The sequence below is a fragment of the Tachyglossus aculeatus genome, chromosome 16 (assembly GCF_015852505.1).
Source record: "Tachyglossus aculeatus isolate mTacAcu1 chromosome 16, mTacAcu1.pri, whole genome shotgun sequence".
In the NCBI taxonomy this organism is placed as follows: Eukaryota; Metazoa; Chordata; class Mammalia; order Monotremata; family Tachyglossidae; genus Tachyglossus; species Tachyglossus aculeatus.
The window spans coordinates 32,624,010-32,640,419 of NC_052081.1; the positions used below are offsets into that span (position 1 = coordinate 32,624,010).

Genomic DNA, 16,410 nt, shown 5'->3' on the forward strand with positions numbered 1-16,410 from the left:
GAATTGTCTCTTTGTCATTACTAGGGTGAAGACTGGAATTAACGGGGTGAGCGCTATCGTGAACCATAACAGTTCCACTTGTTGGGGCCATGAGGTCATTTACTAAGCCTGGCATCTACTACAGTGTGTGTGGTGAGGGGCGCGGGGGGAGTGTTCAACACATTTGTGGATGAATTTCCTTGGGGGAACTCAAGCATACTGTACCTATGGCTCAGAGCACAGGCCCGGGAGTCAGAGGGACCTGGGTTCTAAGCCTGGCTCTGCCACCTGTCACCTCTCTGTGCCTCAGTTACCTCATCTGGAATAAGGGGATTAAGACTGTGAGTCCTAGGTGGGACCCAGACTGTGTCCAACCTGATTACCTTGTAGCTCCCTCAGTGCTTAGTACATTGCCTGGCACATAGTAAGCGCTTAACAAATACCACAGTTGTCATTATTTGTGGCTGCCCTCTCTCCTGAGGTCTTATTTATCTCACACTTTGGGCCACGGAAGGCCAAAACTCTGGCCTGCCAATGGAGTCATTCCACCTCACCGGACAGATCCGGGCTGCCAAGTGATTCGGGGGGGGATCGATGGCAGTGGATTCGAAGTGGTTCCAGGTTTGCAGCAGTTGCCCTCAGCAACTCCTGCACATCAAGGCTTCCGGGACATCCACTATCACCCACGGCTGCAGAGCACAGGGGAAGCCTCGCTCTTCCAGGGTGACTGAGGGCATCCACGGCCGGGGAAACAGAGTCACTTTGCCCTCTACTTCTCCTCCTCAGTTAAGTAAGTGAGCTCTGAGTCAATACAATTGCTCTCCACCGTCCACTACACTTTGGACCCTTCAGCACAAATGAGCTTTAGAGCCCCAAATCATCACTGACAGCATTTACTGAGCACCTATTCTGACCCAAGTGCTATACTAGACACTTGAAAACACACACCTGAAGTGAAAGACTCTGCGATGGATGGGGGGGGGGGGGAACAGGTGAGCACAAATTGCCAATATATGACAGGTAAAAGAGTAAGCACTCTCATGCAGAGGATTAAAAGAGGTACAAGCGTAAAAGACCACATGGGGCTTAAATCCCAGGAGCTCAAACCTGGCATCTCTAGTTTGGAGGTTTCCACCTGCGGGACAGGAATCCCTCAGGACATTAGAAGGAATTGTTAGGGGGACAGACAGGATAAGTTGCTTTCTCCCGGGGACCCTGGCTAAATGAGAACACCAGAAATTTGGGGAAGAGAAATAGCTCCCTGTTGTCTCTGTCAGGGACCCTGCAGCCTCTAGAATATGGAGGTGAGAGGTCGTTGCAGAAAAACACTTTCCCTTTCAATCAATCATATTTACTGACTGCTTACTGTATGCACAGCACTGGACTGAGTGCTTTCCCCAATGATGATGATGATGATGGTATTTGTTAAGCGCTTACTATGTGCAAAGCACTGTTCTAAGCACTGGGGGGATACAAGGTGATCAGGTTGTCCCACGTGGGGCTCACAGTCTTCATCCCCCTTTTACAGATGGGGTAACGGAGGCACAGAGAAGTTAAGTGACTTGCCCAAAGTCACACATCTGACAATTGGCGGAGCCGGGATTTGAACCCATGACCTCTGACTCCAAAGCCCGGGCTCTTTCCACTGAGCCCCGCTGCTTCCCAATAATCTGCAGTTCCACCCTTCTGCTCTTGCAGGACTTGTGAGGTGTGTAAATTTGGCAGAAAGGAAGGAAGGGAGAGGAGGAGGTGTGTGAGGCAAACTTTAAAAAAATATGCTGAAAACTCCATATCTAAAAAGAGTAGTGGAGAAAGTCTGGTAAGTGGACTGAGAGAAAGTAAATACTGGTCTTTGAGTTTCTGATTTCTCCCCCTCCTCAATGCAGAGGAACACCTCGTAATTTTGTTTCACACCATGAAATCGTCCAAAATTTGAATTCAGGTTCACCACACTGCCCTCTGACAGACAGGCATTCAGGGCTCCGTTTCTATTAGGGAAGCAGCATGGCCTAGTGGCTAAAGCACGGGCCTGAGAGTCAGAAGGTCATGGGTTCTAATCCCGGCTCCACCACCTGTCTGCTATGTGACTTGGGCAAGTCGCTGCCCTCCTCTGTGCCTCAGTTACCTCATCCGTAAAATGGAGATTGATAAAGACTGTGAGCTCCATGTGGGACAGGGACTGTGTCCAACCTGAACTGCTTGCTCCCAGCGCTTAGTACAGTGCCTGGCACATAGTAAGCACTTAACAAATGCCTCAATTATCTTCTAGACTGTAAGCCCAGTGTGGGCAGGGACTGACTCTACTGCTGAACTGTACTTTCCAAGCTCTTAGTACAGTGCTCTGCACACAGTAAAAAGGCAATAAACACGACTGACTGAATGAATCATCATCATCAATCGTATTTATTGAGCGCTTACTGTGTGCAGAGCACTGTACTAAGCGCTTGGGGAGTACAAATTGGCAACATATAGAGACAGTCCCTGCCCAACAGTGGGCTCACAGTCTAAAAGAATGAATGAACGAATCCCTTTCCTACCTCGCTCTGAATCAGAACGATCTGAAGAAATTGTTGAGCCGATGCTGTCCATTCGGATTCGCTCCATCTCCTGGGGACCCTGCAACTGTTCCAGCCGCCTCTTCAGAAACCTCTGTTCTCGTTCCAGGTTCTCAAGCTGGTGCTGGCTCTTCCTCTCGGCTTCTTCAAGTTTCTAACATAATCAAATACAATTTAGTTCGACGTGAGCCTCTGCTCCGGGAATAAACTATTTTGATTTCCTGGTTTTCTTTCTGCCTATAGCAACAGACATCATTTTACTCTAAAGCAGTGAACTGGACCCTCTGTATTTTCCTCCCTCTTACCATGGAAAAGTCTGTTTCCGTTCGTGGCAGATTTCTTTGTGTGGGGGAAACTCTGTTTGTATAAAATGGTCTGTCCTTCGAGTCAATAAAATAATCTCCATGGAGACTTTCCCCTCCGTTTAAATTGTTTGACGGAAAAATACAGTGTTCAGTTACCAGAGAGTCACACAATCGATCCACCAGGGGGCCCAACCTTCTCGATTGGTGGGAACAAGCCCTAAGTGTTTTTAAAAAGTTCTGGCTCTGCAAATGGCTACACTGTTCAAAAATGCGGTTCGTTTTCCTTTTTTCAAGAGGCCGTCTCGCAAGGGAAAGTCTGGCGGTCAATGCATCATCAGCTGACGACATTATTGATGTCCGAACGCAAACGCTTTGGGGCGCGGGCTTAGGAAGTCGGTCAGGTTGTGCCACCTGACCAGAAAAAGAAATGAGAAACTTGAAAATCCCTAGAGTGGCTGCAAGAGTCTCAAACCTGAGGCTGGCCTGGTCCACTCTAAGCCGCGGAGGTTTGGATCTGTACCTGAAGTCTTATCAATCCTGCCCGACTGGTAGGTGTGAATGTGCAGGGCTACTAACGTCTTACAGTAGCTGGACGGGAGGGTATCAAAATGGGTGGGTGAGCAGGAGGGAGGGATTCTGTCCTGCCACTTCATTACCTACAGCTGCAGCCTGCGGAAGCTCCGGAGATGAAATAGCCCCAGAGAGGTTGGTTCGGTCCAAATCACCGCTGGTACTATGAGTCGGGTAGACGCTTCAGCAAAACTGGCTAAAATTGGCCTACCCTGAACTATACCCCCACTGGGATTACTTGGTGGAAGCAACAGTGGTGTCAGGGGCTGGTGAATCTTGGATTTTCTCCCTGCTTCCCCCAAGCCGCCATAGACCAAAAGATTATATCTACCAACCCTGCTGCATTATACTCTCCCAAGTTGCATTGTACTCTCCCAAGATAGCGCTCTGTATAAAGTAAATGCTCAATAAATACCACTGATTGACTGATTAAGCTTCAGGGCAGGGCTCCTATCCTCTATCTCCCAACAATTAGTACAGTGCATTGCTGTCAATAAACACCATAAATGCTATGCAAAGTCTGTACACAATAGGTGCTCACTAACACTACTGACAGAATGATTCCCCCTTTTCCCACCTACAACCTTAAGCAAATGTGGTCCCTAGGCTTATTGTTTCTGTTAGGGCCCAGGGACTTACGCACAAGCATGATTCTTTAATATATATCTATAGAGAGAGCGAGATATAAGTGTGTGTGTGAGAGTGAGATATAAGTGTGTGTCTGTGTTTGTATGTGAGTGTGTGTGTATAGTGCAATAGTTTCCAACAGTGCATAGGTCTCAAAGTTGGAGGTGCTGTGCAACCATGGGAAAGCCACTTTCTTCCCTGTGCCTCAGTTTTCTCATCTGTAAAATTTCTACCTAGATTCTGAGAAGCACAAGGAGTGTGTCAGACCTGATTAACCTGTGTCCACTCCAGTGCTTGGCCCATTGTAAGTGCTTGACAAATATCCCAATTATACATGGTGTCTGCCTCTCTCAACTCTCTGACACCAAAGAGGCTCAAAACAGGGGTGTTCAGGCCTCCTCAAAGCTGGTCCCCTCAAGGCTTCAGTCTGAACTGTCCATCTTACCTTGATATGTGCTTTGGCTTTATTCAGCAGGCCAAGGGTCGTATGCCTGGTGCAATCCGGTCCTAGTGGTATCAGAACTTTTAAGCGCTCTAAACACAAGCGCAGATGAGCTCGCCTGAAGAAGAGGAGAAGGATCTGTTAGGGTGTTGCTCTAAGGACTGAACATTGCATTCTAAGGAAATTAACGTTAGGAACCCTCCTGAAACAAATTCTGAAATCATTTTTTGGATCAGGAATTATTTCAAAGTGCTTACACTTTGTTCCGACTTCTGCCACATCCAAATCGGTAGTTCTTCCCTGGTTTCGAAGTAGCAACAAGTACAGACTTGCCTGCTTCTAACACACTGCCATGTCCAACTGTTTCTGCTGCAAACACAGGCCCCTCTAGGTTATCATTCCCATTGGGAACTTCTGTCCAAGATAGTTCATTTCCATGCCTTTTGCCCTGTTAAGGAATCTCAACTTGATCAATTTTGAGTTGGGAAAACATACTGGGGCTGTTGCTGCAATTCTCAATAACTGAAAACTTCCACCTGGGAAAAGCTTGCGGCTCAATTTTTAGCTCAGGCCTCTGCTGGGCACATAAAATTTACTTCCACTGATAGCTCTTGTGTCCTTAAAACAAGAAAAAGTGACAAACTCCACTTTCAATTCCCCCACTTGAAAATGGGGTCCCATAGTTTAACTCCGCCTCCTAAGGCAACCCAAAAAATAACCGAAGTGATCTCTAACATTCATTTCATGTACCAGGTCATTAGTCTCCACTCTGATCTGATTTCTCTCTCCCTCTCCCCTTTCCATTTGCACAAGGAAACACCCAGTTGACAAAGCTTCAAAATTGGTAGCTAAAAGTTGAGTGAGTTCCATAATGAGCCCATTATGTAGGAAATCCTGACAGAACTCTACTGCAAAAATCTGCACACAAGACCCCTTGTGTTTACCTTTCCTTGGTGTTCCCAAGCTGTTGTTAGAACACTTTCCAAACACACAATTCCATCTTACAATAGCATCAATCCTGCACTTGTCTCCACTCTCCACAAACACAGGCACGGCCTCATATAGTTCAACTACTTGGATTACACATTAGAGAAAACAGCCAAGTATCTGAACATGCAGCATTCATCAAAAGCAGGATTTAAAAATAATCTATTTTCCCTGGAATAGCAGGACTATAGGGCAGAAAGAGCTTTTGCCAGCTCATTCCCTAAGCTAGAACAGAATGGATTCTAGCTGTACCTAAATACCCAAGATACGGTATCAAATGTTCACTTGGATTTTGTATCTGAAATTCACCATTGTTACCAGTTTGAAAGAGGAGGGGGCCAAGGCAGTAAGCAGGCAATTATGTTACTGACAAGCAAGGATGATTAAGGGTAGGGAGGTCAGGGGTTTGGCTGATGAACTGTCAGGATTCTTGCAGGACCACTAGCCCAGCCATAGTTAAGAGCCTGTCAGTATTTCCATTTCAAGTCCTTTACAAGAGCTCGATAACTCAGCTCTAACCATCAGCTCTGGCCCGAAATCTGACACACCAGATTTGGGTTTTTTTATTTTCCTTTTATAAAAATACATGAACAAATTCTCCTTAATTAGATTGAACAATTTTCAAGTCAGAGTCCCCCACCACTCCCTCACCATCCCCCTGCCAAAAAAAAAAATAAAATTCACAAGCATTTAACACCAGCTTCAGTTTTAACAAGAACTTTCACAGGTGGAAACTCCATACATTGACATGGTGCTGTTTTTGAAGGGAAAACCAACTGTTGCAGAAAGTTTTCTCAACTCAGCATTAGGTTGACTACAGCATATGCCTACTATCTAGGAGCAGCGTGGCCTATTGGAGAGAATACAGGCGTGGGAGTCAGAAGGACTTAGGCTCTAGTCCCTGCTCTGCCAATTGCTTGCTGTGTGACCTTAGGCAAGTCACTTAACCTCTCTGTGCCTCAGTTTTCTTAGCTGTAAAATGGGGATACTTGTTCTCCCTCCTACTTGGACTGTGAGCCCCATGAGGGCCAGGGACTATGTCCAATCTAATTAATTTGCACCTTTCCCAGCAGATAGAACAGTGTTTGACACACAGCAAGCACTTAACAAATACCAAAAACAAATAACCGCCACCCCCCCACCAAGTTAACATTACATAACCGATGAGGGAAGGAGAAAGATTAGAATCCCTTGCTAATAATTAGCCCAGTTAAGAAGGTTCCCCATTGTGGTCTGTATACCATAGTTTAAAGAAACCAACCCCCAAGATGCAGTGGGTAAGATCAGAGAGCAGAGCCCATGCGTTTTAGTTCAAGTTGAACTGGAAGTGTTTAAACCTTGGAAAACATCAATGGAATTTCATTTTCCTAGTTCAGATTCAAAGATAGAAAAATAACTTATTTTCATTCAAAACAGAATACCTGAATGGAAGATTTTCCAGAGATTTTTGTTTGTTTGTTTGAAGGGTACCTCTATTAAGGAGGGGATATGAACCCCTCAGCATGTGCTTGGGAAATGTCAAGTCAACAGCAAGGAAAAAAAAACCACACACACACATTAGGGAGGAGGTTTTTTTTTTTTCCCAAGAGCTTCTCTCTCCATTGCCTCCAAGAGTAAAAATCCATCACCTCTAGACTAAAATTATCCCAAGTCTTCACTTTTACCACCTTCCTTCCACCTGCCCAATCTCTCAGCCAGGACTGGATTCAGATGACAACCTCTTTTTCTGTTTTTTAGATAGGGGAAAAAAGGTATGTTCTTGAATACCAAATATTAAATTTACGCCAAAGTATGGCTGAATTTAGAACTGTTCAACTTCTAAGAGTAGGAGTCATACTCTTCAAGTCAATGTAAATGGAATATATTTAAAGCACAAAGTGTTACTATCAGTGCTTTCTTACCATAAACATTTTGATGCACATGTCAGCCATTCCCTACAAGCAGAAATCATGGAAGCCTGGAAACCTGTAGATTCAGAGCAGCCTGTCAGCAGTTGAGCACCAGAGCCAGTCAAGGCTGCCCTCTCTTATCCTCATGATGGGGGAAAATCGCTTAGCCTTCACAATTGCTAAAATGGTAGCCTTGCCATTAATACACTGAGCTTCATTATACTGGGATCTCTTCTGCTCAATGACTCCAGCTCATCTCCAAGCTATACAATTACCTCATGGAAACAGAGCCATTCCAAGATCATGGACCTTCATGTCAAAGGGCAGCAGGGCCAATAATCTCCCAAATGGGTGTTTGCCTAATCAATAAATGGAGGAGAGGTCCATTATGTCAGTGCCTCTAGTGATTTTTCCCTTTATGTCTCAATAGCTTTTCCATCCATATTAAAGTACTTGGAAAATCAGACACTGTACCACATGGGGCTCACAGGGGAAGAACAGGTATTAAATCTCCATTTTAAAGATGAGGAAGCTGAGATGTTATAAGACTTGCCTATGCTCACACACCAGGCATGCTCTTTCCACTATCTGCATTGCTTCTCAACTAGGCCAACCTGCCTCAAAGTTATCTTCAAATATTGCGTTCTCAGGTTCTAAGTTGTACACAAAATTGTCCTGAAAGAGCAGCAGTATGTCTTATGCCATTAGGATAATCGAGGGGATCTCGTCCACTGCTGCTGTGGCATTGGGGCAGGGAAGGAGACATTTCCAAAGTGACAGGCAGATCCCTTCCTCCACCCACCTGGGTGGAGTGGTTTTCAACAGAAGATGGGGAGGGGCTGGGGAAGCACCAGGAGGCACTTGTTTAGGAGGGAGAGGACATTCACGTTCATATTCCTTCCCTCATTTTAAATTTGATCCATGAGGTGGGGAAGACTGTGTCCCACAGTCAGGGCTGGGTCAAAGGTGTAATAACGTCTAAGCATGTCCCCCTGATTTGCCTGGAACTTGATAAGTGAGCTCTGGTAGGTGTAATGTATTTGATTTGGGACTACGGACCCACTTACTATGTTCCAAGCACTGTACTAAGCACTGGGGTAGATACAGATTTGAATGAAGCAGTTTGAAAATGGCATTCCCCAGGGAACTTTTACCTCTCTCAGGACCCTATGTCTATCAACTTAATTTTATTGTACTCTGACAAGCACTTAGTATAATGCTCTGCACCACAGCAAGTGCTCAATAAATACAACTGATTGGAGCTTCCAGAGTCTCTTCTAGCTTTCACCATAATCTTCCTCTTCTAACTGGGTTGGGGGTTTAACCATCAGTGACCAAAAATGAATATTTTTCCATCCGTCTGGCTATTTTCCCTCTTTTATTCACATAGGATTGGCGGGTCAGGAAAGCCTCCTCGAAACCAGGGCGGAGTTGCCGTACCTCAGGCCACAGAAGCCAGGGGCTTCCTTGTTTTGTTTGGATGGACTCCATAAGACTAGGAGGAAAAAGAGGTTGGGCAGGTGGAAAGAACTTGAGAGAATTGGAGGCTTAAGGATTTATGTTCTTTCAAAGAGACAAGCCCATTCATTATTAGGAAGCTGGTAAAAAAAAAAATCTGAGCTTCACCAAGGTGTGACATGGACAGGCAGATACCCATCCAAGTCCACTTGGGAGCTCTTTACAAGACAATCATTTATTATTATTATTAGCAATACATTATTAGCTAATAATGAGCAAAAATAATAATAAATGATATTTGTTATGTGCTTACTATGTTCCATGAATCAGGTTGGCCACAGTCCCCGTCCCACGTGAGGTTCACAGTCTCAGCACCAACCTAGATGGTTGCGTGACTACACACAGAGACCAAAATTTGGAGGACACCATCATCATCTATGAGGAAAAGGGCGAAAAGTCAGAGATTTGGGGCAGATTCACTTGTAGAATCAGACTTTACAAATGCCGTGAAAACTTGGGGGATAGTGCAGCTTTTTTTCCCAGTTCTCTGATTTGTGAATTGCCTTATTTCTGCACTTACACATCTTCTACTCCTGCCCTCATACTTCTTTACATTACAGTAGAAACAGCAGAGCAGAACTGCTTCTAATAGAATTCTTAGGACAAGAAGTCAAATCAAGGCTAGAAGCAGCAGCAGGAGGAGCGCTGAAAAACAACTGGAGTCTCATGGGTGATGGGAAAGGGCAGAGACAAAAACATTTTAAGGACGATTTTTTCCAGAGATACTTTGGGGTGGTTTACGAAAAATAGGAATAAATGAGGATTCATGCTTGATTTTTTCTCAGGAGGGAAGGAGGCCCTCCCCAGATGTGTACCCAATTGCCCAGGAGAGTTCCTCAGAATTACTAACACCTTCAAAATGGAAAAGGCCTTTTCTAGTCTGGGAAAACAATTCCCGTATAAGATGACCTCAGATTCCATAACACGGGGGTTCTTTTAAAACTTTAGTACAAAATAATCAAAATACACGGGGGAGGGGGAGGGATTACTTTTCTAAGTGACTCAAAAATACATACTATAAAGACTTTTTCACGTCTTTTGTTTCTAAACTTAAATCCCTCTGCCCACCAACAGAAAGAAACCCAACCCTGCCTTGGCCCTTCACGTTTTCTCTATTGGCTGGTGCTCTTGAAGAAACTCTCTTTCATTGGATGCCTCTTCTTTCATTCCTCAACTACAGGAAAGCAAACATTTGCCAAGAAACTAAGTCAGAATTGGAAAGCCCGTTGAGTGCTGGGGACAGAGCTTGTATTTTCTTTGCTGCAGAGTGTTACGTAATGAGCTCGGAGCTCTTGGGCCATGCCGTGGAGCTGCAGTGGCTCACAGCCAATTGTCAGTAAGTCCGTACAAACACACACACACAAACTTCTGCATGACAACAGTGAGCCTGCTATTCTACACAATCAATATTTTCAGTCGCTCTGTAACACAGACAATGCTATGAACCTTCTTCGGGGTTCTCAAAGTTAAAAGGAATACTGAATTTTTTCCGGCCATTTTGGGAAAAACAACCTGACTATTCATTAAATAGAGCGGCAGATACTATATGGACCCGATCCACAAACATTCCTGACCACGACTTTGCACGAACAAATGAGTAGAGGCTACCCGGAATGTAGCTGGCTTCGAATCTGTTTCTGAATTGAGGGATCTTTACCCAAGTTTACCCTCATGGTTTGGCTATAAATATTATTCTGTTGCCTAAGGCTGGAATGTGATCTAATGCATAGGAGACAAATACACGCTACAAATTCCTATTTAGTAACCTCTTGGCAGTGGCGATTGGCATTTCCGGAGGAGTGCCAGATCTGGAGTGCCAGATCTGACAGGGTTGTCATGGGAATCAGTTGTAACAGAAATAAAAACTCGAGAGAATTTGTTGAAGCTCTTCCTTCCCATCCATCAAAAAGCCCCCATTTTCACTGGATGCTTATTTTCACGCAGGAGAATTAGAATGAACAAATGAGATCATCTCTAGGGAAGCATAATAAAATTTTTGTAGCTAGCGAATCATGACCCCAATATGGTTTTCTTTCCAAGACGGTGGCAGGCACGTATCAATCTGAACCAGGTAGCCAAGAACAACTTATCTATGCTCGTTACTCTTTTCTTCCCTCCTGCAGAGAGCCAAAGATTGGGAATAAGTGGGTTTTGATATGAATCCTTTGAAAACCTTAATACTTCCTGCAACCTCCCAGGATTGCAATCACAGGCCTTAAGAGTTCCACATACCTAAGTTAAATGATCCATTACTTTTCAACTGCAACCATTCACAGAACAAATTTTGAAGGTCATCATCAGTTCTTCCAGATATCAGAAAATAACCAGAGAAGCCTGGCTTTTGCTTTTAATATGTTCTGAACAGTACCTTGTAGAGTTGGGGAATATAATACATTTTAATCGGTGACTCTCTATCTCAAAACACCTAAGACCACAGCAATCATCTGGTGGCCTTCACCTCCTGTAGAAGTGGACTAGTAGGGGAAAAGGGCCACTGATCCCATAAAAACCAGCAATAGTACTGATTCTATTCAGCAGACTTAAAATAACCAATCAACACATAGGACTGATACGAACAGTAAATAAAAGTCTGTAAACTCAACTGATAGAGCCTAATGGTTTTAATCATCTCTTCATTGACAGCAACCTTACATACCAGCTCACCCTTCTTCAAAAGCAAACACCACAGCTTCCAGTAATAAAAGCAAGCAAACCTATGTAATGCCAGCTCTGGATCCCTGATCATTCATCACCAGGGGGGCAATAATATGAACTTTATCATTTCTAAGCAATGGAACTTGGAGGGTGGGGGGAGAGAGAGGGATAGAGGGAAAGAAGGGGCTAGAAGAAAGAAGGTCATAATTTTATTTTGGGGGAGTGTGGGTGCTGGTAAATTTAGAGGTGTTCCTCAGGGGTTTTCCTGCAGATTTTAACCCAGGCGGCGATCCCTTGGGGTGAATCCCTGCGACACAATGTTAAACTTACAGAAAAACCCAAAGCAAGATGTGGACAAGTATGCCTTGGTTCTTTAATTTTTTTTTTTGTTTGTATTTAATGGCATTTGTTAAGTGTTCACTATGGGCCAGACCCTGTACTAAACCGAGGCAGATACACACTGATCAGGTTGGACGCAGTCCCTGTCTCACATGGGGCTCACAGTCTTAATCCTCATTTTATAGATGAGGTAACTGCGGCACAGAAAAATTAAGTGACTCACCCAAGGTCACACAGTAGACAAGTGGCAGAGCTGGGATTAGAACCCAGGTCCTCTGGCTCCCAGGCCCATTCTCTTTTCACTAGGCCTCACTGCTTCTGAACTCACTGCTAACTAGGGATGAAGGATAATTACTTTCTGAAGGCTGATTTGTTATGCTCCACAGGTCCTTAATCATTACATAGTTTTTTCAACCCTAGAGTCAGAAGAAAAGGTTAATCTCATCAATTCTGACCTACCACTATCCAACTTCAACCAGTTGACCTACCACCTCAGTGCCAAACCTTCTAATTCTGCCCCTACCCCCACTGCTACTTCCACACTCTGAATCCATTCAACCTGGCTCAGGAGATCCCAGTTCTTCTGGACATCTCCCGATGCTAAAACCCACTCTCCCAACACCACCTACAACAACTCCCCTTCCTCCCAACCCTGCATCAACCCCAATCCACTTCCTCTACTCTTTCACTTGGCTATCGGAGCTCTGCCGGAAAAAATCCAGACACGGGGCCCACTTCCACCACCGCAAACACATCCTGACCTGCTATAATTCAGCACTCTCTTCTACTCAGCAACTCGTCTTTCCTCCTTCATTGGCTCTCACATTCACAGCCCCCACCAACTTATTTCAGACCTTTCACTCCCTCCTAAATCTTCCAGTGTCCCCACCATCCTCCTCCCTAACCCTCGATGACCTTGCTAACTACTTTGATGCTAAAAGCAAAACCATCAAGAACATCCCAAAGTTCCCCCTTTACCGTCTCACCACTTCTCTATGTTCTCCTCCTTTCTCCTTCCCAGCTGTCTCGCAGGAGGTCTCCAACCTGCTTTCTAAATCTCTCCCCTCTACCTGAACCTCTGACCCCATCATCTCTTTAAATAACTTTTCCCACCTCTCCTCTTCCTACTTTTCCATAGTCTTATCTTTGACTCCTCACACGGGTGGCTTCTTCCTCACTGTCTCTAACACGACTGTCTTCCCTACGCTGAAAAAGTCTCTAAAAATGGCTTCTCTGGATCCTTCATCCCCCTCTGGCTAACTCATCTCCCTGCTTTCATTCTTGTCTACACTCTTTTAAAAGGCTGAATATATCTGCTACCTCTACTTCCTCTCTCCTTCTTGACCCAGTACAATCAGGAGTACAGATCATTCACTCTACTAGACTTCATTCTCCTATCACATTGGCCAACATGGTACTCACCTGCTTCTGCTCCCAGCCTCATCATCAGTTTTTTCCTCCCTATCTTTCAGGTCTCATATTCAAGCAACTACTAAACGCTGCTGATTCTTCCTCTAAAACAATTCCTGGATATACCCCTTACTCTCCATTCAAAGCGACCCCCATCACCGGTCTCCTTTCCTCTAGGTTCTCCCCACTTCAGTCCATGCTCCTTACTGCTGCCCAGTTCATCTTCCTGAGATGTCGCTCAGCACCCGTAATTTCAAACCTCAAAAACCTCCAAAGACTGCCCATCTCCCTCCATATCAAACCAAAGCACCTTATCTTTGGCTTCAAAGCTCCCCACCAGTTTTTCCATCTTCCCTTGAGTTCTTTTCATCTGCTTCTCCCAGCTCAAAATCTTCACTCCTCCCAAGCTCAATGTCTGTCTATACCTCATTATTGTTCTCTCTCTCACCTCCGGCCCCTTGACTGCTCTGGTCCCCCAGCCTGGAACTCCTCTCCAAATCCATCCTATTTCACCTCTCCCCATCTTCAAAGCCCTCTTAAAAGTCCACCTCCTCTAGCAAGCCTTCTGCAATTCTTTCTGATACCCAAAGTCCTGTCAAGCCACCGGCCTCCCCGAGTACCTCTGTACTTGATTCCCATCTTCAGCATGTATGCACACATGAACATGCAATTATTAACTGATTCATTCTGATACATTCATTCACTCAATAGCATTTTTTGAGCGCTTATATGCAGAGCACTGTACAAAGCGCTTGGGAGAGTACAATACAACAATCAACAGTTTACAAGTTTACATTCTAGAAGACGAGCTTACAGTCTAGAGTCTGATATTTAATATTGGCATATTCATTCTACTCCCTGCCCCTAGTACTTTTTACTGTTATCATTATTTGCAAATATTTTGAGCGTCTGTCTTCCCCTTAGACTGGAATGTTCCTTTGAAGGAGGGAATGTGCATTTTATTTCAATTACATTTTCCTAAGCACTTAGTGGAGGGCATTAAATTCTGTAAGCTCTCAAATACCATTACTATTGGCTAAAATCTGGGGAATGCTAGGGGAAAAAAATGAAGGAAAGGACCTAGGTAATCCAGAAGTTTAAAAACTGATTAGAAAACAAAGAGAACCATGAATAAGTGTGTCACCCACCAACTGATGATGATGATCATAATGATAATAATAATAATTGTTTAAAAAGAACTCAATGCAAAACCAAACCAAAAAAAAGGGCTAATTTTGGTTCTGTTAAGTTGTGGTTAAACTTGCACCAGAGTTTTTTAAAATTCCAGGTCAGATATATAAAAGCATTATTGTTTGTTGCTTGGCATTCATCTCAAAGAGAGATTTGATGACTGACAGTCTCATGTTTTCAAAAAATAATTGAAATCCCATTACAGAAGCATCCGCTTTCCAACCTGATTTATGGCAAATAATTCAAATTACTTTTTAATTTTTAAAGTACTTTAACAGAAACGTAACATTTTGATAAAAGTCTATTAAACATGCAGTATCTGATAAGCCTTATTTGGGGGTCTACGGGGATATCGCTAGCATAGGGCACATCACAGCTGTAACCCACTCGGAGGCACACCTACTAGTAGACAAGACTTCTTCACCCAGCAGGTGGTAAGCATATGGAATTTGTTACCAAGGGAAGTTGTGCAGGCAGAAAATATCAGTAGGTTCAAGATGGGTTTGGATAATTCACAGGTGACTGATTTGACTGTCATTCTGTGATAAGTTTAGCTTTCGGGAGTGTGTGTGTGCTTCAAAAAACCTCCACTAGCTACCCATTTCCCCTCACATCAAGTCGAAAAGGCTCTGTAAAATTGGTTTTGAAGGTCTTAACCAGCTTTCCCTATTGTACATATAGGCACCTTTTACCCACTACTCTCAGCTCACACTCCTGGTTTGTCCCAAACTAAATTTCTAACTGTACCTCATTTTCAACACCCTGGGCCCCAAATCTGCCAGACCACCCACAGACCTCTCTGTCTTCAAAGCCCTCCTAAAAAAGCCACTTCTTCAACCCAACAGCTACTCATTCTTAGCATTTATCAGTGAATCAATCAATGGTATTTACTGATCGCTTACTTTGCGCAGAGCACTGAACTACGCACTTGGGAAAGTACAATATAATTAGACTTGACAGCTGTGATCGCTGCTCACAGGAGCTTTTAGGGACTGTAGACATTAAAATAAACTAAGGAAAAATTGTAATCACCTGGGGGGCAGGGAACATGTATACCAACTCTGCTGTATTGTGCTCTCCCAAGTGTTTTTCCAACTTTGTCTCCTCCATTATATTGTAAGATTCTTGAGGGAAGGGATTATATTTCTTGCTTCTGAAGTGCTGGGGTACCCACACAACCAATAGCATTTATTGAGCAGTTACTGTGTGCAGAGCACTCATACTAAGTACTTGGAAGAGTCCAGTGAAAATTACTAAGCATGATCTCTGCTCTCAAATAGTTTATAATGTATCAAGGGAGACAGACACTTAATTGCAGCTAGGAGGAAGTAATGGGGAATATTAAATACATGCATAAATGCTATGAAGAATTGTAAATGCTGAAGAATAGCTGAGAGAGAAACAATTGGGAGGTTAGAGGTTAACCAGAGGAGGTCCCCTCTTACACCTCTCCCTCTCTCCCCCACCCAGGACTGTAAGATCTTCTCCAGACTGTAAGCTTGTTGTGGGCAGGGAATGTGTCTGTTTACTGTTACATTGTACTTTCCCAAGTGCTTAGTACAGTACTTTGCACACAGTAAGCGCTCAGTGACTGAACTGAATGAACTATATATATTGTTTGTATTCAGGAGATGTTCAGTAGATACCTCTGATGATTAATAAGGATTCTACGTGAACCACACAGCTCATACACGACATCTTCTTCCTTAGTCTTGTGGGCATTTTCTGGGTTCAGTACCAAAAGACCTGGGGACTGGCTTTTATCAAAGGACAAAGTAGTGGCCATTTGTTCCAAATACAAAATAGCTTATTTTCCTTTGGCAGCTCTTCAGAGATTTGGGTGGAGGGGAAGGAAAGATATATATGCTGCACGTTCACTAACTAGTGGGAGGTTGACCCGTACCTCCTGTACCTGGTCCCTGTAGCAAAATCATTTGGGGCTG

At 44.1% G+C, this 16,410-nt stretch overlaps 1 protein-coding gene across 4 annotated transcripts in view; it reads right to left on the minus strand.

The window, feature by feature from the left end:
* The window catches only part of MXI1 (MAX interactor 1, dimerization protein), a 75,364-nt gene that overhangs the window by 3,672 nt on the left and 55,282 nt on the right, over nt 1-16,410 (minus strand). For all 4 annotated transcript variants that reach the window (XM_038757676.1, XM_038757675.1, XM_038757677.1 and 1 more), the window contains exons 4-5: nt 4,482-4,596; nt 2,517-2,688 (exon numbers count right to left, since the gene is read on the minus strand). In XM_038757676.1, coding sequence (XP_038613604.1) covers nt 2,517-2,688; nt 4,482-4,596 — 287 coding nt within the window. The remainder of the gene's footprint in view (nt 1-2,516; nt 2,689-4,481; nt 4,597-16,410) is intronic.